Source organism: Bemisia tabaci, chromosome 2, assembly GCF_918797505.1.
Source record: "Bemisia tabaci chromosome 2, PGI_BMITA_v3".
Lineage (NCBI taxonomy): Eukaryota > Metazoa > Arthropoda > Insecta > Hemiptera > Aleyrodidae > Bemisia > Bemisia tabaci.
The window spans coordinates 17,901,083-17,924,441 of NC_092794.1; the positions used below are offsets into that span (position 1 = coordinate 17,901,083).

At 37.6% G+C, this 23,359-nt stretch overlaps 2 protein-coding genes across 2 annotated transcripts in view; one reads left to right on the forward strand and one right to left on the reverse strand.

The window, feature by feature from the left end:
• Positions 1 to 511: 511 nt before the first annotated feature.
• Positions 512 to 6,137, reverse strand: LOC109030489 (uncharacterized). The gene is made up of 7 exons (XM_019041474.2): positions 5,855 to 6,137; positions 4,790 to 4,981; positions 3,862 to 4,014; positions 3,238 to 3,399; positions 2,408 to 2,590; positions 1,535 to 1,680; positions 512 to 1,235 (listed from the first exon to the last, which is right to left on the reverse strand). The coding sequence occupies exons 1-7, from the start codon at positions 5,989 to 5,991 to the stop codon at positions 1,159 to 1,161; spliced, it is 1,050 nt and encodes a 349-aa protein (XP_018897019.2). The 5' UTR covers positions 5,992 to 6,137; the 3' UTR covers positions 512 to 1,158.
• A 9,005-nt stretch (positions 6,138 to 15,142) lies between these two features.
• The window catches only part of Sclp (leucine rich repeat containing protein 20 sclp), a 30,423-nt gene continuing 22,206 nt past the window's right edge, over positions 15,143 to 23,359 (forward strand). Inside the window, exon 1 of the mRNA XM_019041438.2 lies at positions 15,143 to 15,532. Coding sequence (XP_018896983.1) covers positions 15,373 to 15,532 — 160 coding nt within the window. The 5' untranslated portion in view covers positions 15,143 to 15,372. The remainder of the gene's footprint in view (positions 15,533 to 23,359) is intronic.

Sequence of the window (23,359 nt, forward strand, 5' to 3'; positions counted from 1 at the left end):
AACATTAAATTTTATGGGTAAAGTGGGAAGTATTATTTTAAAACCTACAAATTTAAAGAATCGCTGCTTTTCCCTGTAAAATTAGTACTGTTTTGATCTCGTAATGACCATCACCAACTTCATCATCAATATCTGATCAGGCAAGGTAAGCGGTTTAAGAGCAAGTTGCTTTCAGCATTTTGAACTCGATCCCACGGTTTAACAATTGGACATATTTCTGTCAAACGGAATTATGTGCATTATGACGTGAGCCCTGTTATGCATATATTCTAATGGGTCTCAGGGCTCATGTCTTAATGCATATAGTTCCGTTTGACAGAGATACGTCCAATTCTTCAATATCTCTCGGGAAAATACTTGTAAAAGGTTCATAATAAGCTATCGAATGATCTTGTACTTGTACAAACACTGTTCCAGAAATAATTAAGGCGTATCTTAGTATATTTTGAAACATGACAACCCTAAATTCTGAAAGTGGAAAGATGAAAAAGATATTAAAAGCAAATGTATATACCAAATAGAACTGACTTTTAATAGGAAAGGAAATTGGTTTCAGTCCAGGAAATCACAAAAATGAAAAAATAGCACATAGATTTCTGAATAGTAAACGAAATACATTTGAGTTTAAAAACAAAGCATCTCAGATGCTGAGAAATTAAGAGCTAGAGGAAGAGTGTATAGGAAACCCGTTGCAAACTACCAGTATAATTTAAGAATCTTTTGGAATATCTTTTTAATAATAATGATTAATATAAGACATGTAAACAAATTAAAAATCATGCCGTGAACTGCGAATATAAAATATTTTATGCTTGGTTTTTGTGAGCAAACTGCTAATTATTTCATTTACGCAAGGTACCAGAGACATTATCATTTTCAGACAATGCAACTGAGATACTAAAAATACTCTTAAGACGAAGAATGGCATAGAAATCCTATTTTTTGCCGTTTGAAGACAGGACAATTAAATTTTCACGGAAAAATAAATTACGAGAATATATCAGATTAATTTCAGCAAGTTAGATGAGAAATGGACCTAAAAAATTGCAAGTCCGTTGAGTTAAAATGTGAAAAACACAGCGTATGATTAGACGATGTTCTTCCTTATACATAGTGGACACTTATGATTGGGAAGAAGGAATGGGGCCACAAAACATATTAGGCACCCCTTTTTCTCTTGTTGCTTTCAGGCTTTGCATCAGCTGTCTCCGAATTTTTGGAGACTGCGTCACTTTCTGCAAAAAAGAAAAAAAGACAGGAAAGTTATAATTGATATCAGACACGAGAAAGTTTCCAAACAAATTAGAATCTTCTAAGATCCCGACTCATTTTTTTCATTTTTTAGATTAACGTATACAAGCATGAAAAACATGAGTTTTCATCGTTATTACTTCCAGGTCAATATTGGAAATTATATTGAAAACACTTAGGGTTCGTTCCCTTTAAATGCTCACCTGTAGCTCTTACAATGTTTATGTTAAAGTAAATCCGTTATCATTGGAAATATAGAGCAACACTTCGATGTACAACTTACCGTTCTGTTGCTTTACTTGCAATAAAGCTGTTTCTAGAGCATTTCGCACAATATCATTCACCGTGTTCAACTGCTTGCTGATTTCTTTCTTCCCTTCTCCAGCACTAAAGTAAGAAAAATCTTCAGGATCAGGAGCATTATGACAGCTGCAAATAGAATTAATAACAATACTCTATTAGAATTCAAAAAATTTTATTCGTGTTCTTGAAAATCTTTAAAGCAGGAAAGTTTTCTAAAGTAGAACGTCAGGGAGTACTATAAAGCGACTTATATGTACGTAAGTTTTTAAAAAAAAATTCTACCTACTCCAACAATACGTAAAGTGTGGACTAATTTTGGAATATTAAAAAAATGTAGAGGGCATGTTGAATACTATAAAAAATCCAAATCCGTAATTTGACCACGCACATTACGGAATGAAGTTAAAGCTCAGCCAATAAAAAGTTGCGTTTGCAATTTGGTTTTTTCTTCAGCACTACTTCTTTTAGACACTTAACACAGCAAAACGAGAAATGCGATTTCTCACTAAGCATATTCACATAGACTTCCCCGTTTTTACGTATTGATGGCCAAAGTTGATAAATTAGACCTCCAATAATTGCAATCCTGCAAATTACTCCAACCGTTTTATTTTCTTGAGTGAAAACTAACCAAAACCTTGTCTTGAAAATTTGGTTACTTTTTTTCTTTTAAAAAAATAAACACAAGATCGGAAATTATTTAATGTTGCAATGCATTACCTAAGGGATTTTTCGACTTCCATATTTAGTCCGCTGCCGACTTTGAATTTCCATGAGTAAATCTAGTATGATAAATATACAGTATGAAAATGACTTTGGAACTAATTCATCCATTTTGCATTGGAATATTTACCTTAGGCCAAGCTGCACCCATAAAGCGGTTGAAATTGGCACATACTTTTTTATTAGCACTAATTTGTTGATCAACTTCTCGGGAACCACGGGCATTGTATCTAGGATTGTAGTAAAAAAAATCAAATTGACATTCTCCTCAGGAGAGACCGGCTGATTACATTTCACACATTCCTCCTCAGATCTGAAAGAGATGTCAAAAATATTTGATTCTTTATCTTTAAGTACAATATTTTAACCAAAAAAATCGGGTGGTAGACTGCTGAACACTTTCTGAAATATTTAAAGTTTAGCATTTAAAGTTATGTTCATTGTTCAGTCACCCGTTTATAAAATATGTATCACTGAAAAAAGGATTTTTTACACTCATCTCTATCCTTTGCAATACACTTAATGCACGAGCCTGCACCCCTTAAAAAAATTACATGACTGTTAGTTTTGAATCCTCCCATCAAATTAGCGTTTTTGATGACCTTTTGATGGAAAATTTCCACCTTGCGTTGATTTATCATTTTGGATTTTTGAATGAGATACTAGCAGTGTGTGACGCAGCCCTAAACTATAATGCAAGCTCGGGTCCCCCTCCCCCTGCGTAATGTATTTTATGAATGGCCGCCCTCACTGTTTCCTCAAGATTGTAAAGCTGATTGTGAACACTCAGAAAAATAATCTCTCATCTAGGGGCAAGTTCCTAGGAGGTGCTCACTTCTATTTTTTATCTTCATTTTTTCTGGATTGGATTGTATAAAATCCAAATGCAGTAGATAAGTTACTTGGTTATCTATCTCTTCTGATCTAATACGTCCTGATGTGTTTGGTAGCGTGATTTACCTGATGCATTTCAATAAACAGTTTTTGTGATACACGGATCCACACTGCATGTGACAAGCTAACTTGTTGTTTCCACAGCACTGGATGGCATTCCCATAGTCGAAAAGTTCTTCATCACATTTCAAACAAATAAAATCCTCAGCAGATGTTTGGTTATGATTACTGAAACAAAAATTTAAGATGAATGTATCTCAGTCTACGTTTTTGTTCCATTGCTACAGAGTTGGCCTGTAAAATATAATTAGATATTTAATTATTGCCATGAAAGTCTCCTAATCAAAAGTTACACCCAGATTCTAAATTTTTTTTTAGTTCAAAACAATTGCAAATCGAAGCTCATCAATCTGCAATCATATTGAGTAATCAAGTCTAAAATGTTCAAAATAACTCAAATTTTAGAGGTATGTCAGGTTCATTTCCTGATTCAACAAAAGAAAAAAAATAAAACGAAAAGCTGAAACAAGAAGAGGATTCAAGCGTTATTGAAAGACCTTTGAAAGTTAACTACTCATAGAAACATTTTCATAATCAAAAATCATTCGGGATTATTATCTGATATTTGAAAATGTAAAAACTGGAAATGTTTTTTTTAAAAAAATTTGCATAATATTAAAAATCGTATACCTGTCCAAACAATCCATTAAACACAGCTCTGCTACTGCACAAATCTCTAAAGTACTCTCAGTCAGTGCACTTTTGCATCTTCTTCTTTCTGAATCATAGAAAGACCGGTGTTTACGTTCCAGATAATCTGTGTCAGATTCCTCGTGTTCCATCCTAGAATTTTAAATAAATAAGAGAAATGATTATTGGATTAATGCAGTCGTTAATATGGGCCATTATGTTCGATCTGCCTCCTCAAAGAGTACCTACGTAATTTGGCGATCTACAGCCTTACTGATGATTTTGATTTTCGACTTACAAGTCTCATTCTTGACAAATTGTGTAGGTAAGTACTTTACTCTTCGAATCATTTTCAATCGAAAAACCCAAGAAAAAATCATAGGCTTTTAAGCTGGCTTGCCAAAAGCGGAAGAATAAGTCTCTACGCTGGCGCCGTTGGCGGGAACTTCCTGGTCTCTAATTGTAAATGCACTCTGAAAGCTTCATTGCCTAACACAAAAACTTAGACCAAAGTTGCTCTTTTGCGAGGCAATTTTTGGACACAGCCTCCTTGGTTGTAACATTATATTTCAGCCTAAGGATGCAGTCTGAATGTTCACAAACTGAATAGACTCTATCGACGTAGAGATCAACACAGTAAAAAAATCCACCGTCTTATAAAATAGCACAAAACATCGTGTTGAAAATTTTACAATTATAATTATTTTATTTATATTATCATTAATTATTTTTTAGAATAAACACCTTGACTAAAAAATGCTGGAAATACAAATTTGCAGTACAGCAACGTTTTTTAGCACCTTCAGGAATTATATTAGGGGTGACAGCGTTTCAGACAGTAGTATAAACTCTGTAGAATGTGTTCAAGTAAATATTTTCATTCTCAATACATAACACAAAACTTTATAATTTTAATTTGTGTACTTACAAGTTGTTTAGTTCCACTCCGGTTTCGATCTGATGCTCGATGCTCGACTGTAACAATTCCAGCTTACTTTTCAATGAGCTTCGGACTACTTTGTCAACATTCTCAAGTCCCTTGATAGATCCGATATTGAAATTCAAGTTGACGATTTTTCTCTCTTGTATATATTTTTGGCACTTAGGGCATCTTTCTTTCCTATGGACAGAAAATATCGACCTGATTATACATCAATCAGTAAACAAGTGTCTCGGTTTTATCGTTCTTTTAACAATTTTTAAAGTTGAATTTTACCTACGGCAAATTTTATTTTTAAAAATATGTCAAAAAACTCAGCAAATTGTGACTGTAAAAAGGGTTGTCGGAATGTTTCATAAATGTTGCCGTAGCGTTACATATCGACGGTGTAAGTCGGCAATCACATGACTCGGTTTGCGACGATGCAGACTTCCTGTCATACTTTATTTTTTTAAACGGAAAAACACTCAACGACAATTCTTGAATACTGCCTTGATTTTTCTTCTCTGTGCGAAGAAAATTCTGCAAAAACTTCAAGGAATGATGTCAAATTGTTCTCCTTTAAAAAATAACGTAGAGGCAGAGATTATCAGACACCGCAAACAAGATAATATGTGATTGCCGACTTACATCGTCGATATACGTATGGATGTGACCAAAAATAAAGTTACTGCAAGTTCTCAGACCATCTCTGCATCCTTTTAACAGCGTAACCATTTATTGGGCGTTAAGGGTTTCATGTCACGTAATTTTGAATCTTTTTTTTTACTTCCTTAGGAGCTCTGCTCTTTAAAAACTTAGAGATTTCCTTAAATTTTCTTTAATGGTTACTGTTAATAAGGGAGGAATTTTCGAGCGAAAGGGTTATATAAAATGGTTGAATACATGATTTCCACCAATACAAGCTACTATACTTTGTCGTGACAGCGTAACATTGCGTGCATGAGGCTTACAGATGATACAAAGAGAGTTGGATATTCATCAGAGGAATATCAAATCAGTGCGTATTCAATACAAAGATCAATTTGATTTTCGGAAACATTTAATGCTTACCTTTCAAGACGCGTTTTCAAACACGCCTCGTGAAAAGTATAACCACAGCCAGAACAACAAGTAAGCTTGGCACGAGACTTAATCGGTGAAATGCTAAGAAATAATTCCTCCTCGCACAAATGACACGCTAATTCCATTGTTAAAATGACAAAAGCACGGTTCAGAAAGTAAAAGATGAGTTTTTGTAGTTTATTTGTGTAGGCACGAAAATTGAACACTTCGAAATGGACACGGATAGGAGTTCCCAAGGCCCCGAATAGTAAGACTGAAGATAAAAGATCAGCAAGCGAGTGCAGGAGGCTTGTAACCTTGAAAATAAGTGGGAATTCGGCAGTTCCGTTACTTGTAGATAAAATTGATCGATATACGATAAGGCAGTTGATAGTACACATGATAAGATAAAGTCAAAACAGTCAAAGGATGGGCACGGGTACCTGCCGCACAGTGAATCGAGTCGATTAGAGAGGTCGGACTTGAAATTTTTGACTAAAACTGCAAATTTTGATGTTAATTTCGTCGCATTTTAAATTTCATGGGGTGCCATTAGAAGAAAAGTTCACAAGGAAACCAATGGAAACTCAATGCTTTGTATAAACGGAGTTAAAAGCTTTTAAAGTTTCCAAATTTTGTCCGACATCTTATATTGACTCGATCCACTGTATGCGCCGATTCCCGCGTTGATCTGCCGACAACTTTTCGAATTCGGCTGTTTCCGGCTACGAGCTGCTGATTCCCGCTGGACGATTGGGATTGCATTTTGCGAAAAGGAATCAAGAGCATTGCACCGTCACTAAGATTGTGCATTTTTTTCACCTTGCGCATATTAACTGGATTGCATTTAGCAAAATGGAACCAGCGCAAAAGGTATAATTTATGATTTAACACAAGAATCCGGTATCACGTATTGAATAATGTATATGAATCTCTATGTAACGGGCATTTTCTCTGACGTCTTCTCCTTAGCTTCAAATATCCCCTTCAGTAAATGGGACATGCAACTATTCGTACCGAATGAGCGTTCGAATTGCCTATACTGCAACTTTGTAGGCGTTTGTAAAGAGGCAAATCATGCAAACCAAATCGTTGAACTCATTGCCAACGACTTGTTGAGCCCAGTCGTAAAACAGTAATGGCCAGTTAAACAGTTAAGTTTAAAAAGAGACCCTCCACGAATGACACGGTCAAAATACTTGTTCACATTGTTGAAACCCTCCCAAACATTGGTTCTTGTCTCCAGTTGTTACGTACAGATTACATTTCCAGCGTGAAAAAAGGTGGAGATTTTCAAAAACATATTTGGATGAAAATTCAACGTGATATCAACGCGTGGGAAAACTTCTCCCTCACCCTGTAACGTACCGTAACATAGCTTAACACTTAAAAATTACAAAAGTTTACTTTACAAAATTTCTGGGCGGCTCCATCATGGCTCAGCTTTAGAGTAGATACGAAAACATATACCTTCATTTCATCAAAGCCTCTTAAAACGCGGATTAACTTGAAGAAAATGTGATTTGCGGCTCTTATTAAGACAGCGGGCTGATTATTGAAATTGATGAACAAAGCGATAGGCATACAAGATAGAGGCAAAATAGGGCGTTTGACTATCACTTTGTTTATCAATTTCAATAAAAAGATGGAAAACTCCGAGAAGTAGATCACTTTTCCAATTGCTTTTATTTCACAACGTCATTTTCCGAAAATCGCCCATATTCCAACCAAGTCCTCGTTTTCGCTCAAAACCCAGCAACTCTGGATGGAATACATTGCTCGCAAAATGAAACAGAAAGAAATGATGGCAAAATATGAGGAATGTCTCGAATTTTGCTCCAAATAACCTTCCGAAAATTGGCAGGACGCCGAACATATTGTAGCGCCGATGCTGCAGCGTAGATGGATAGATCCACTGCGTGTCACGCCAGCAACATGACCTTAAGGTCAAGGAACTATGAGAACAAAAGCGTTTGATCATCTCACGTGAACTTTAGTTGGTAGACCTAAGGTTATTACACCTAAGATTGTTACACCTAAGGTTGTTACACCTAAGGTTGATACATCTAAGGTTACAACTTGGATTAGAGGAGGGTTAAAATTTAAATATTAAAGCTCTGAGCCTATTGAATCTGAGAATCATTTTTTGAGAGCCAAGCAAGTAGACAGAAATGCAAAAATAATAGAAGAAAACACCCCTAATTGAAGCCAGCCCTACAATGAAATATCTTGGTAAAAAAAAATTATTGCGAGCAATCTCGATATGTTCGCATGATGAAAATATAATTAATTTTCTTTCTTTTTTTACGTTCTTCTCATTGATAAGAAATAAACTTTTCCGTCGCGTCGTCAAAATTATACCATTGACAGCATTTTCACGAAATGTATGTCCTTTGTATAGCAGTCCGTGGCGACATATGTCGTCGTTCGAAGGGCAGTAACTTCACTTCTAGCCCAGTAGCCACATGTTTTTAAATAATCACAAATCTTCATTCAGGAAGAGTATCAAATGCTACTTCACGACACCAATTCGCAACTCTGGACGGAACAAAGATTCGCTTTCCTTCCGCAGGTCATTCGAACAAAGCTCACCAGTGATGAGTTATGACTCATTGTGTCTCACGGAGTAATGAAAACTCAATGACAAGCGATCACAACTTTGATTGCCCCTTCGTCGGCGAGGGTATGCAATCACAATTGCGATGGAAATAGCTGCGCAGTCCGGTTAGTGTAAGATAAATAACGGCAAATTCCCTATTTTCAGGGGAACTATTAGAATAAAAAAAATCTTTTGCCTATACCATTATTACGTATTTTAAAATGTATATATTATTTTCTTTTAGGGGCCGTCCATACATTACGTTACCCATTTTTTCAATTTTTTGACCCCAATCCTGTCTGACCGTATCCAACCTACATCCACTGCCAGACCCCCCCCCCCCCCAATTTTGGGTGGAAAACGCAGAAAATCGATAAAAATCAGTAGATGTACCTAGTCTGCAGCGTTAAGAACACGATTCATTAATTTTAATGATTATTAAATTTATGCTGTGTTCTTCCTCCTTTTTGGGGGAGAATGCAGACACTCGATCGCATTTTCAGTCTTTTTGCCTTCAGAAAAGCTTACATCATCCATCGCTTGATCCTCCCTTCCTCCCTGTCACCACCCGTCATACACAGCTAGGATCCCCCCCCCCCCTCTCCGACCTATTTGGGTGACATTTATGGACGGTTCCTAACTTTAGTTAGTTTAATTTCTGTATATTACTTTTCGTTTCTGTTTAAGGTAAGATGAGAATTTCCTTTTGATCATCGTAAAAAATCTTCCCATTTAAATTACTACAGGACCCCCGAACCGTAGGGCGTCTCTCAAATTTGAGTGGCTCAGGGGTGATTAGTGGAAGGAATTTTTCAACGATGAGTAATGCTCCAATGGGCAACAATTAGATTCGAGGGAAATTTTTACGGAAAACCGTGGAATGGAGATACATGGTTTTGCACCTTGGCCATCAAAATTGACCTGCGTTAAAACAGTCAGTAGGTTGAGAGTTGAAATTGATAGACAAAACGATGGACAAAAATGACATAAGGATTATGCAGCGATCCTTTTGGTTAAAATGAGTGGTTCTCAGAGACTAAGGGAGAAAATGATGGAATAACTAACGGGTCTCCTGTGGGTTCGCCTATCACCTACCTCCTTTGTCCATGGCAACCAACCGCTTCTTTGTCTATCACTTTGTCTACCAATTTCAAAAATTAGCTCGCAGACTGACACCTGGTGAACTCCCTCTGCATGAAGATCCAAAAAGATGAAACGAAGTTCATACTTTGCAGAAAGATCCGGTCATCTGTGATACATCGAAGCGTGACTCTTTCATCGGACGAGATATCGAAACCCGCTCAGTGAAAGCGAGAAGAGCGGACATGAAGCGCGAAATTCGATTTGACGCGGGATCCCACTGTTCTTGTCCGCAGTGAAGCGTGAATCGTCGGCTATCGAAATTTCCTCATTTAAACCTATGGTAAAGAATCGATTATCGAGGTATACCCTGATAATCGATCCTTTTTCATAGGTTTTAATGGCGGATCGATCGATTCATCGCAAAGCACGAGACGCCACTGTGTATTTTTGGACGGCCTCGGACTCGGTCATCCGCACCGCGGTCATCTACTTCGTATTTTTGCGCAGCTGGTCAATTTTACTCTATTATACTAACCTAACCTATTCTAATACTTTCAAAATGCGATTTTGAAATTTATTTGTTTTAAATTCTCAGAAATAACGTGCTCGGAGTAAAGATTAAAGTGTAAATTGGACGTATTTCTACCAAACAGAACTATGTGCAGGTGAGGAATATGGGGTGTGCTCTGGAAAGCTGCATAAGAAACAATGTCAAAGTGTGCGTGGTTCCTCTTGAAGAATTGGAAAAGCGGGATTTTACATTCTATCAAACAGACCTATGTGCCAACTGAATGCGGGATTCATGAGCCGCGATGGTGGGACGAGAGCATTGTGGACAGGGCTCATGAGTTAAAGCGCACTACGAAGAGCACGAGCAGCAGCATCGACGGCATCCATTTCCATTGACGTCACTGGCGCTTTATTATTCTCACTTACTCTTACGGCCAGAGAACTAACGAGCACACCCCATATTTCTCACCTCCACATAGGTCTGTTTGGTAGAAATACGTCCAATTTTAATATTAGTTGTTGGACTCCTATATTGAAATTTAAATTGAGGAGCTTGGAGGACAAGGCGCATAAGTGCAGTTTTTGATAAAATTGAGATATGAATGATTTCGAGTAAAACTAGTCCTATAGCATTATCTGTGAAAAATTCGACGATGAATTTCTATTTTTAAATATCAATAAGTCAGTTTGAACTTTCTATCCGTCATAAGGATTCACGTATTTTTGAAATTTCAAACACGTATTTCTTGAGATAGCAAAAACTGCACTTAAGCGCCTTGCCTTCCAAGCCCCTCAATTATCAAACCTATTAATAATTTTTGAAAATTAACTCCTTTATCTATATTTTCTACATTGTCTTTCATATGAATTGAGGCAAATCAGACGGAATAAATATTATTTCATATTATAGACCAATTATTACCTGATTTTTTATCCAATTATATAACTTGTATCCAAAAAAGAGGGAATATTTTGAAAATTTTAATCTACACTCCTAGTAAAATTATATAAGAGAACAGTCGCACTAGCGCTTTCAAGCCCTACTCATGAGCCCATGGTTTGTCGATGCTTGAAAAATTCCAATCTATATTCATGGACAGTATTAAAGTCTTTGTTCCGATCCTCAATATTAAAACGATAATAAGCAAATAATTGAAAGAAATTAAACTTCAGAATTTTTTCATTTATTTACTGTTTTTATGAGCTTCCCAAATAAATAAAATAACCTGAAAAGTAGAATAAGATAACTTGCTAAAGAATTTATTGGTCGATTGAAGGAAATATCTGATCTTCCCTCTCCAAATTTCCAAGTGGTAGAAACGAAGTACTTTCTACCTGGAAAAACGTTAAAAATTACCATGTTTTATTACCTTTCTTTCTACCTTTTAACAATACTTCAACTGGATTTTTCAATGAAATGGATATATACCCTCGTGAACGACAGATACAAATCCAAACTTAGTACCTACTACTACCTACTTGGATTGTCACACATTTTAAATGGGTTGTTCGTGAAATTTTCGTTCACATATGAAAATTCCATAAAAAAAAGTACACCCTTGACTGCTGAGGGCCGTAATAATTTCATTAAATTTGACAACTGAGTCCGTAACTCATTGACTTTAAAATTATTGCGACGTTTGGATCCCAAAATAAATCCAGCGCGGAGCTGGTGCCCTCTCGGACGCTCACAGAGGATTAGAAAAGACAGAGAAGAAGAAAAGATGTGAACGATCTGTAGCCTTAGTCGAGAGAAGAGAGGAGGGGTTCAATACACCCTTCCTCCCAACTTAGCGAAAGAGGGGGGGGGGGGGCTCGGTCTCAATGCTGGCAGGCTTGAGTCTGCTACAAGGATTATCAACAAAGGCGGTGATATTTCTTTGTGAGAAGTTTAAAGAACTTGATTTCATTTTCTTTGATGTTTTCCAAAATAATGATTGATGACTTAATTTTCTATTAGGGCCGTCTATTGCATGGCGATATGAATTCGTAACAACGTGTTTTTTCGGCTTTTAAAAATTGAACCTTTTCTAGTGTGAAATGATTTTGCAAGTTTTCATTTTTTCTTATTTTTTTTCTAATAGCTGACTCCCAAAATTTATAATTTAGGAAGGAAAGTTGGTACCATATGTTTTTTTATAGAGGCTACAAAATAGAATAGTGTCCCCCAGAATCTGAGATCCAATATTAATTCATGTCATAGTGAGTTTAAAGATGATGAAATTACACTTTGACGCACAACCCGCAATTCAGTCAAGTTTTTTTTTATGATATTTTTAATTTTACGATGGACACGTGAATAATGATGATTTATCACATTTTATTTGATCAAACATACATTCATGTAAGATAAAAGGTCAAGCCCATTTAAAGCACAGAAATGTCTTTGAAAGATGTCACTGTAATTGCGCACTTTTTCCCCTATTTGTGGGCGTGTGTCTTCTTGTACGAAACAATTTAATTCAAATTTTCTCTACATGACCACTCCTGTTTTTACTACCAAGCAGAGGAGGGGGAATAGTTTCTCAGATCTCAAGATGATCAATTCACCTCATGAATTCACACGTAAAAATTTAGAATATCTCTTTCGACGGGTTTCAAATTTGTGTAAGCGCCATCATTCAGAAATTTATAAAGAAAATGGCGGACAATGTCGCAGGGAAGAGCCAGGAACATGGAGAGCAATTTCCGAATCAGCGCTTAAGATCCATCAAAAATCAGTTATGCACTTTTTGACAAATCAAAGAAAAAAGTTGACCAGCAAAGTCAGTATCAGAATTAAACATAATCATGTCGAGAATCATCTGCAGGATTTAACAAAATGATTAGCTTGGCTACAATTTTTTTGTAAATGGTGACTTAATGTTTTGTAAGTTTCAAGCTGATCAAACTTTTATTTGGGTTTCTTAACATGATTATACAACAAGACCGAACACCATGGCATAAAACGGTATTAGATACCTATACCTAATCAAGGAATTGTGTGCCCTGAACAAGGCGGATTAGAATTTTAGGAACTAACTTTTCCCCGAAGCTACTTTCTTTGATCTGAAAACTTAAAATTTCACTAACTCAACTTTACTGTAACCAAACATTGTGTGGATAACAGCATTAATTCAATTAATAAAGGGGAAGCAGAATTGTCATATGTTGTGCAAGTTTATTAACTGAAAATCGCACTTAGTCTAATTTAGCATTTCATTCTCTTTTTTGTTCGAGTCTCAAAATATTTTCAGAGCTTTTCTCTGTATGCTTTGAAATCAGTAGTACCACTAATTGATCTTATAAGTTGACTAAGGCGCCTACTTTTTCCATGAAACGTCAAATGTAAGTATGCACGTATTTCAGAGCAGTACTCGGACGACTTTGGTCATTAACGCATCTACAGTAAAAAAAAAAAAAATAAAAAAAAAAAAAAATAATTATTTACAAGAAAGACTGATAAAAAGTTAAAAATATGGGCGAATTTTGGAGATTGTGAGAGGAATATATTTAAAAAATATCAGTATGTTAGGCGCTTACGAAAGTTTGACAGAGCAATACTTAATCAAGTCGACATTTTGTGAAAATTTGAAAATGGAAAAACAAACGGAGAAGGACATACGGAGGGAGAGAGAGGCAGAGTCTGGTGACGGTTTAAAATCAATCTTTCTAAAGATAGATTTTTCGACACCAAAAATTGGAAAGACTGATCGATTTTCTTGGATCCGTTTAAAATCGGGATCGATATTTTGACACGCTAAACGATTCAACTCGTTTCACGATTAAAATCGAAATATTTTCGTCAAATAATGGTCCAAACTTTGAACTAATTGATCCTTGATCCGAAGATTTTTCATCCTTTCAATCCCAGAAATCGTTGTTTAAGAAAACTGTTTTTTCCAGATCGATCAAGAGTCTAATTTTGCGGAAAAATCGGAAATTAAAACGCTAAAATCGATTTTTTGCAAAAGGTCGCCATCACTGCATGACTGAAAAAAAAATGTCGATCGTATGAACCAAAGTTCGGTGTTCCACATCATCCCAACCTATTCGATTTGTCAAACCGAAATTCCGGTTAGCGTGACCGAACTTCAACGGTTAAGTAAACTGACGAACAAAGGCGTCGTACAAACCGAATGTTCGGTTACACGAGCCGAAATTCCAGTTTGACAAACGGAATAGTCGGGATGATATGGAACACCGAACGTTCAGTTCATACAACCGAACTTTTTTTTGTCAGTGCAGAAAAAAACAAAGAAACAAAAGTTTCGTGCTCACAGCGGCGGCGTCGCGGAGGAGGCTGCGCAGGTTAGGTTGCGCGGCGGCGCACAGTGGATCGAGTCAATTAGAGAGGTCGGACATTAAATTTGTGACTAAAACTGCAAATTTTGGTGTTTATTTCGTCACATTATAAATTTAAAAGGGGTGCTTCTTGAAGGAAATTTGACGAGGAAACCGATGGAACCGCTTTCAGAACTTCACGCTGAAAAAAAATTCTCGGCGTTTTTACCAAGGCCTCCGTTGCTTTGTCCTAATTGCCACTATTCGTCGACTCCTAGAAATCATTTGGGGATTTAAAACTCGACCGATTTTATTTTAAAGTACATGAAAAAGGTAAATTCAGTTTCATGCTAGGTTATTGTTAGGCAAGACAGCCGTAAGTGCTATCTTCTACATGCTTTCGTGGTTGTGTTTTGGACGCACAACAAACACATTTTCAGGTTAGAAATTGGGAGAAGAGGACGGCACTTTACTGGAAAGCACTGTTTTCATTGGCTCTCATGCACCTGCGGCTGTCTTGAAAAAAAACTAAGTCATTTTTTGTGCACTTACGGCTTTCTCATACGTCTCGTTTTCATCAAATTAGGATGAATTTTGCTGTTTTAGCTGTCTCAGTAATTTCATCTAAAAGAGTTAAGGCGAATTTTGAAGAAAACTCGATTTCGAAAATTTTGCACTTACGGCTCTCTTCGCTGTCACGGCAGAAATGTGTATAAACGGAGTTGTAAGCGTTTAAAGTTTCCGAATTTTGTCCGACCTTTCCTATTGACTCGATCCACCGTGCGGCGCCAATGTTTTGGTCGCGACGGAATCAGCTGTTGGTATAAAAGCGCGCGAAGCCGGCGCCTCGCGCTCAATCGCTCTCAGTCCGCGCGATCCGTCCGTGACCGGATCCGGAAACCAGGAAAGACACGCGTTTCGGAGTTTGCCCGCGAAGCCGAACCTAGTGATTTTCCCGCTCTTTTCCCAAGTTTTCCCGAATTTTCCCCGAGTTTTCCCGCTCTTGAGTGCTCGTGCTGTGATCAGTGCGCGGTGTTTGTTCTGCGAGTGTAGGGAGTTGCCAAGCGAGAAGATGCGCCCGCCAAGCCCACCCCGATTCAACGCCGACATCGCCAACCAGGAGAACACCGAGCCCAACATGCCGGCCATGATGATGTGCACTCAGCTTGCCGGCAGAGCGATTATTAGGGTTGTCACCCGATGCAACGATGCCCAAGAGAACAATAACTTAGGTGAGCCGACTTATCTAATCAAATAGGTCCCGGGTTCGAATCCCGGTAGTGGCTTCAAATTTTCACGGAACTGACGAGCAGATCTGCTAAAACAGATTCTACTCGGCCTTAACCCCTGAAAATTTGGAAAACCTGGAGTATGGATGTACCTTAATCCATCGATGCTTACGGACAAGAAACGTAGTTTAAAGTTGGCTGAAGGTACTAGACACGAAGCCATAAAACCAGCAGGGAAAAAAAAGGGTATCTAATCCCGTAACTCAGACATCTTCGTCCCCCTCACGAAAGAACGTAACTAGATTTCAATGTTGCCGAATGTCCCTTCGCAAATTGCGTTTCCAGCAGGAAAATTTTGGGGATGCCTATATAACTGCACGAAAAAAAATGAATGACTGATTATAAGATTGCTGATTTAACGATTAAATTGTCAAAAAAATATGTCCAACATGTTTCAAATGTACATTTCACAATAGTGAAAGGCGGGGGTGGTTATATTAGAATTTTTTTACTGCAATATGCACATTGAGACATGTCGGACGCTCTTTTTAACCACAAAATTGTTAAATTAGCAACTTCATTTATTTTGTGTGAAAGTTTCACTGATTTTGCTTCTGATCTCATGTAAAAATCAGAGCAGTTTTGAATAAAAATTGCCCCGGTACATTTTTGTAAAAAATTGGGTTTTGTGAGACAATTTTGCAACCTTAGAATGGAGTTGCGTTCCTTCGTATGGGAAACGACGACATGGGTGGAACATGGAACCTTTTTTGGAAGGTGGCAAGAAGACACCCATAGTCAAGAGATGCCCGGCGGGCTGGTTGTTGAAATTGATAGACAAAGCGATAGACAAAGAAGACACAGGGAGTATGGAGCGATCTTATTGGTTGAAACATGCGGTTAACATAGACAAAGGGAGAAAATGATGGACTATATAACTATGGTATCTCTCGTGGGTTGCCGTTAGTTGTCTATGCTTATCACTTATCTCCTTTGTGTATTGTATCCACTCACTCCCACCAAAGGATCGTTTTATTTCCCTTTTGTCTTCTTTGTCTATCGCTTTGTCTATAAATTTCAAGAATCAGTCCACAGGGAACACTATAATACACCTCGTCATGGGGGATTCGTAGGTTTTCCCTAGCCTCGGAAGGGGTCGGGGGATTATGTGAAATTGAATGGTCTTAGGAGCATTTTTTGGCTGGTCTCACTGAAGAATTGATCGAATTGAAAATTCAAGGATGAAAAACATAGCATACGCTTATTTAGCAAAATATTGTATACTTCCGAGGAGGGGCCAATCAGACATCTGAGGGTCCAGCCCCCTCAGCCTCATATACTAGTTCCGCTCATGCCCCTAGACGACAGCACGTAATTAGGTTCATATCAACAAGGCAAAAACTCTAGCCGTGACTTGGATTTTTACTAAGACTTTGTTTAAAACTTCCAACTGAAAATGTCACCGAAATGCCATAGGATTACACGTTAAAATAAGCCAGCTGATTATTGAAATCGATAGAAAAAACAATAGACATAGAAGACAAAGGGAAAATGAAGCGATCCGGTTGGTGGAAGTGCGAGTGGTTAATTACAATGGGCAAAGGAGGCAAGTAGTAAATTAACTAACGCAACCCACGAAATACTTTGAAGTCAATCCGTGGTATAATTACCTCCCGTTTTAATCAATAGGATCGGTTCGTTTTACCTCTGTCTTCTTTGTCGATCGTTTTGTCTATATATCTCAAAAGCAGCCCGCAGCAAAGGCTTAGACAGAAATAACACGGTCGTTATTCTTGTAGAAAATTAAATTGTTCTAATGATGTCAGACGGACACATTTTAGTACAGTTCTGACTAAAATAATGTTGAACTGAACCACAGACGGGTTAATTTAAGTATTTGCCGGTGCCACCGAAACATAGTGGCAAACTAAATCGGGTACAGTAAAAAGTTGCATTTTTAGAATGACGAAGTACAATCATTCAGGTTAAATTGAAAATCTAAGACTAAAAATGTATCAACAAATGAATCAAGCGAGCTCATTTTTATACAGTCTGTTTCATACTTTTCGAGGATGCCTCATTTTTTGGCACCCGTCCCTAGGCAGCCGCAGTTCAGTCCCGAAATAGTTGCGTTCTGCCCGTCTTTCCGGGGAAAAATCCAAGCCGTCTGAATAAAATAACTCGTTGAAAGAGTAAAAGTTCATGTCATCTGTAATGCTGCCAATTTTTTCGCATCGTAATCCCTAACAACATTTCTCTGATAGAAAACCTGTACCCTCCCCATCATCCAGCCTTAGGCGCCTTTGGCTGGCGTTCTAGAATAAAACACGGAAATTCTGAATTACAGGAATTCTAAAACACAATACTGATTGACGAAAATCATGATATTTCGCCACCTTCCCGCAAATGTATCACAAGCGCCTTGCGACGTTTCAAAATTTCCGCGTACATTTTATTTTTTTAAAGAGAACTTGCTGGTTAAATCTGTTTGAAAATTTCCCTGAATTGATGACACCGCAAAGAAAATTCAGTGAAATTTTTGGACAGCTTAATCGAACGATTTCCCTGTAAAAAAAAATAAAAATGGCGGTGGAAAGTTTTAAACGTCGCATGGTGCTTGTGAAATTTTGGCCGGAAGATGACGATGTATCGATATTATTTGAGGGGCTTAGAAGACACGGTGCATATACTTGCAAAATTGAGGTATTAATTTTCCAGTGAAACTAGCTTCAATGCATATTCTGTGAAAAATTCGCTCCAAAATTCCAATTTTTTCGCATCATCAAGTCAGTTTGAAATTTCTTTCCGCCATGAGGATTCATGTATTTTCAAAACTTCAAACACGTTTTTCTCGAATGCGCAAAAACTGAACTTATGCGACTTGTCCTCCAAGCCCCTCAGATTAATATGATGAAAATATGTACGAAAATTCAATGTTACTTATATCTAAATAAAGGACAACTTACAACCTAGTTCATGAAATAGATTACCTCATCTATTAGAAAATTAGGAGGAATGAGCACGGGAATAAGCTTTGGAAAAGAAAAACTATTCATCCTGATTGGAATACCGCGATGTTATTAATTGTTTAAACGAAGTTTGTGTCAAAGGCTGTCAAATAAAAAATGAACCACGTGAATAATTGGGCTTTATGGGCGCAAAAATCCCAAATCCGACCTAATGATGCGCAAAAATAATTACAGCACGATATCCCGGGATCTGTCTCATCATCGAGAGAAATGTAACGTTTTATACGTGCGGTTAAGCACGAGTATCGAAGATCGACGCACGGTGGATCGCGCCAACAAGAGAGTTCGGATAGAATTTGGAAACTTCAAACGCTTATAACTCCGTTTATATAAAATTTTGAGGTTCTAAAAATAGTTTCACTGGTTTCCTCGTGAAATTTTCTGCTAGAACCACCCCATAATCTTTGAAAAGTGACAAAATGAATATCAAAATTTGCAGTTTCAGTCAAAAATTGTACGTCCGACCCCTCTGATTGACTCGATCCACTGTGCGGCGGAGACGCAGTTTGACGAAACGTGAAGACGTATCCTGTCGTGCTAAGGAAAAACGCCGTATGAACCTTCAAGCGTTGCCAAATTTCCTTTGATAAAACATGAATTTCCTGGTAAACATATGAATATTTTCCTTCCACTTTTTCAGATAATTTTGTTCTCAACTGCACCTAAATTTCCTGAAAATTTCGAGGAAAAATATGCATAACTTTCCGCAGAAATAAACATTTTATCGAGGGAAATTTGGCAACTGTCGGATGTTCGTACGGCGTTTTTCCTTAGCACGGCAGTATCGAGATGAGCGCGTGGCTCCAGATCAGTCTCGAACGCATCGCATCATTTGCGTAATTATGATTCACAAGAACGATCATATCGTCGATCCTCTGACGTAAGGGTGCACCTCGATCACCACGTGAACCCTGCTTCCCGCATAGCTCTATGTTTTCCGGAGCCCATGTGGATGTTGACTTAGGATCTTACGTTCGAGGGACGACGATATATTGCGGCATGGTGGGCAGTGCACGTCTCCGAGTTGACATCCAGACCTGCAGCTTCTCACAGCCAGACGGCTAGACGACCGGTGCAAGTGTCATTGCCGCCACTTGCGAGCTTCTGAACGTCATGCGGTGGCGAAGCGAGAATGAGTGAGTATCAATTCTTCACCATTTGAAGCTATGGCGAAGAATCGATTAAAAAGGTGCTCATAGCGAATACCCTGTTTATCGATCCTTTTCCATAGGTTTAAATGGCAAATCAATCGATGTATCGCAAAGCACGCCACGCCAGTGTACTGTAATTCAAGACCCGTGCATACTATACGGAACGCTAAATTTGAGATGTTTCGACCCCCTTCCCCCCTCGTGAAACTTTTTTGACGAGGGCTCATATATATTGACACGCACTGGAAAAAAAATACATTGGATCTAGAGTTCAGACTCTTGAAAACGTTGACAAGAAAAAGGACTCTTGATTCAATCAGATTTTTGCTTAAATCAAAAGGCAATTCGCTCAAATTAAGAGGCTTGGTTCTTGATTCAAGCTTAAATCTGATTGAATCAAGAGTATTTTTTCTTGTCGATGTTTTTAAGAGTTTATTCTCTAGATCCAATGTGTTTTTTTTTTCCCAGTGCGTCAAAACAAAATGCCGTAATGCATTGAAGGTCGATCGGAACTCAATTCAGAAGTTGATCATAAAAAAATTTCTATCACACTCAAAATCACGTCTCGAACTTAGTAGACTTTGTCGCCATCTTGTTTGTTTACATTGGGTCAAACTAGGAACGGAGGGGCTGGGGTTTGTTTACATTGGTCCACTTTTGGGGCTCCACGATAGCCGACCAATCAGAGGGCGGCGCACTTTTTCTGTAGTAACAGGATTGAGATGGCACCTGCGTTAACCAATTGTGCTAGTCGATTCCGCATCAGCGCAGACTCACTTCTAACTGCAACTTCCTTACGTGCCGCCTGCCAAACTACCCGATGAATATTCTAGTTTTCAGATTATTTGTCGTAAAATTAGACCGTTTTCACTAAAATTGGCAATGCCGTCTCTAGCTCGTGCGCGCTCCGTTCTCGCAGTGCTTATTCTCAAGGCTGATCCTTTGTTTTGAAAATGATCGCGGCGTAGGTACTATGCGCCTCAAACAGGCGTGCTTCCAAATGATTGAGATGTTTAAGCCGTGAGTATAAGGAGAATTTTAGCATGATGAAGAACTTATTCTGCAGGAGAAGTAGGAGAATATTGCTGGTCAAGTGTCATCCACGCGGCTAGAGGGGATTCAAATTCAAATTCACTTTATTTCCGCTTCAGTGCAATATACAGGAAAGCTTACAAACAAAAAACCAAAACAAGACACCTGGCCATTGTGTCAGGTGGAGCCTCCTTGTTTTATTTTGTTTTTCCATTTGGGGGCTTTGGGGGTTTGGAACCCCTACTCTGAAAGCAAAAACGGGTCTCTTTAAAAAATTATAGGGGTTGCTGCCGTGCTAAGCAAGAGCGCCGTATGAACATTCGAGAGTTGCCAAATTTCCTTGATAAAATGTTTATTTTTGAAGAAAATTATGACGGTGACAGAATACACCCGAAATGAACACATCCATAACTATCCATATTTTTCTCAGGCCTGATATGAACGCTGCAAAACCCCCATACTGGGCGACAAAACGCGTTACTTGTTGCGTTGCGCGAACCCATTCGTAGATTCGTAAGTGCGAACAGGTGTCCGCATTCAAGTCACGCATGCGCAAGAGCGAGTACCTGCTGACACGATACGCAAGTATGTGTGTACGTACGTAAAATGTAAACTCCGATTGTTTCAGGATTAGCGCGGTGTATCCAGCTTGCGAATTCTTATGTTGGAGCATGTGCACTTTTGAAAGCATCAATACTTTAGTATGATGTTATTGCATAAGGTTCATTTCTTTAATATTTTTCTTAAAAAGGAAAAAAAAAGATTGCTATTCCCATCAAATGACGCTGGTCCATTGCAGGTGTAGACATATTCGTTTACTTAGTCACCACATCTACAGATAAAACCATATTTTACGTGTTTTCACTAAAAGTATTTTACCGCGGGTAAATTACTCCGGTTTTGTACAGCCACTAGGGAAAAATCTGAAATATTTATTAATCAATCGGTACTTTTAATAACAATAAATAAAAGAAAAACTTTGACCCGCAGAAAGCAGGAAATTTCTCTCTCAGTGTAGGCGTCAGAAAAATCCAATATTTCGCCTCCTAGAACACGTTATGCTTGACCCTGGCATCTATAATAGCTACAATAATACCTAACAAAGTAATAACGCAACATCCACAAGTGTGCATAGTGGTGCCTCTACCCCTGCGTTCTTCAGGGAATCGCGAATAGTGAAAAGGGTGTGCAAGAGAAGTGGAACTTATTTTTCATGTTTGAAACAGCACATGTGCCGTTAGTTTCCCGTGCAAATATGTGCTTTAATAGAAAAGCTAAATATTATAGATGATCATCGCAAAACGCAGTCCAGTTTTTGAAATAAGCTGGGAGACTTTAACGCAAGGCTAGAAAAAACAACTAATCTCAGATTCAAACTATAGTATGGTCTTTGAACGATGATTTACATTTATACCTTCCATTTCACTCATTTTCTCTGCTTGTATCACCAGATGTAACTCTTCCCTATATTTGCACCTTGAGAATGAAAATCACGAAAAAGAAATAAATGAGATACGAACATTTTCTGATTTTCTTAATTATTGAAATTAGTAAGTATGTGTGTGCGTGAAGACATACTGAAAAAGTAGTAAGTAACTAGCCGTAACATACGTATTTGGTATTCAGAGAGTAAGAAGGAACCTGAAACTTACATAATTTATTAGGACTGAATCAGTTAGCGGGCCATCCGTAAAATTTGGCACGAATTCCTTGTACTAGATCGTGCCTCTTACCTAATAAACTGACCTTCTTCAGTATTTAAGCAATGCCAACTTTCAAAACACTACGATCACGAATTATGATATCAGTTGTACTTATATTCGTTTCCGTTTCTTGTGAATTTACTTCTGCTCGCAATAGCGAGCTGCAGTTTTTATGTAGAGATAAATTATTAAAATCCAGAAATTTGAAGAACACAGTTTCAGCTGTTTATAGTACAGATTTTATCTTATTTATTTATTTATATTTTATATTTTTTTTTTAATTTCTCGATGTAGATAGATTGAATCCGTTTTGCAGCAGTCAATATGAGAATAACAAAAGATTCGTGTTTTTGTCGCAGTTTTGGTGTATTGCTTGTACAAGATGTTACATAAACCTTGATAACAGGTGCTATAACACACAAAACAAAAGGGATACAATTTGGGATGTGCTATCATTAAGGAATTATATTTTTTATACTATCATCTTATTATGTTTAGGTAATTTAAAGGATTTTTTTAGTTATCATTTTATCATCACAAAATATTTTCCTTACTGAATCGCCAATATGAAAACTTCACAAATTTCGTCATATTTTAAGGACAAAAGATTCTGACTTCCAAATAGTGAAACGTATTAAAATCCAGAAGTCAACATAATAGAGAAATAAAATCAGAAGAGTCTAACAAAAGTTAAGTATTAAATTATGTATAAAAATTCCAAAGAGCTTAAGTCGGCATTTGTTGACTCTGTCTCAATTAAGCCTGAAAAAAGCATGCGTTAAGGCTTTTTGTAAAAATTCTCAATATAATGGTGGTGCAAACTCAATAAAACAGCTCGTATTTCCGGATAATGTTGATGGATGATTTGCAAATCCCTTGTGAAGTTGACAAAATCATTGAAAATGTATCAAGTCA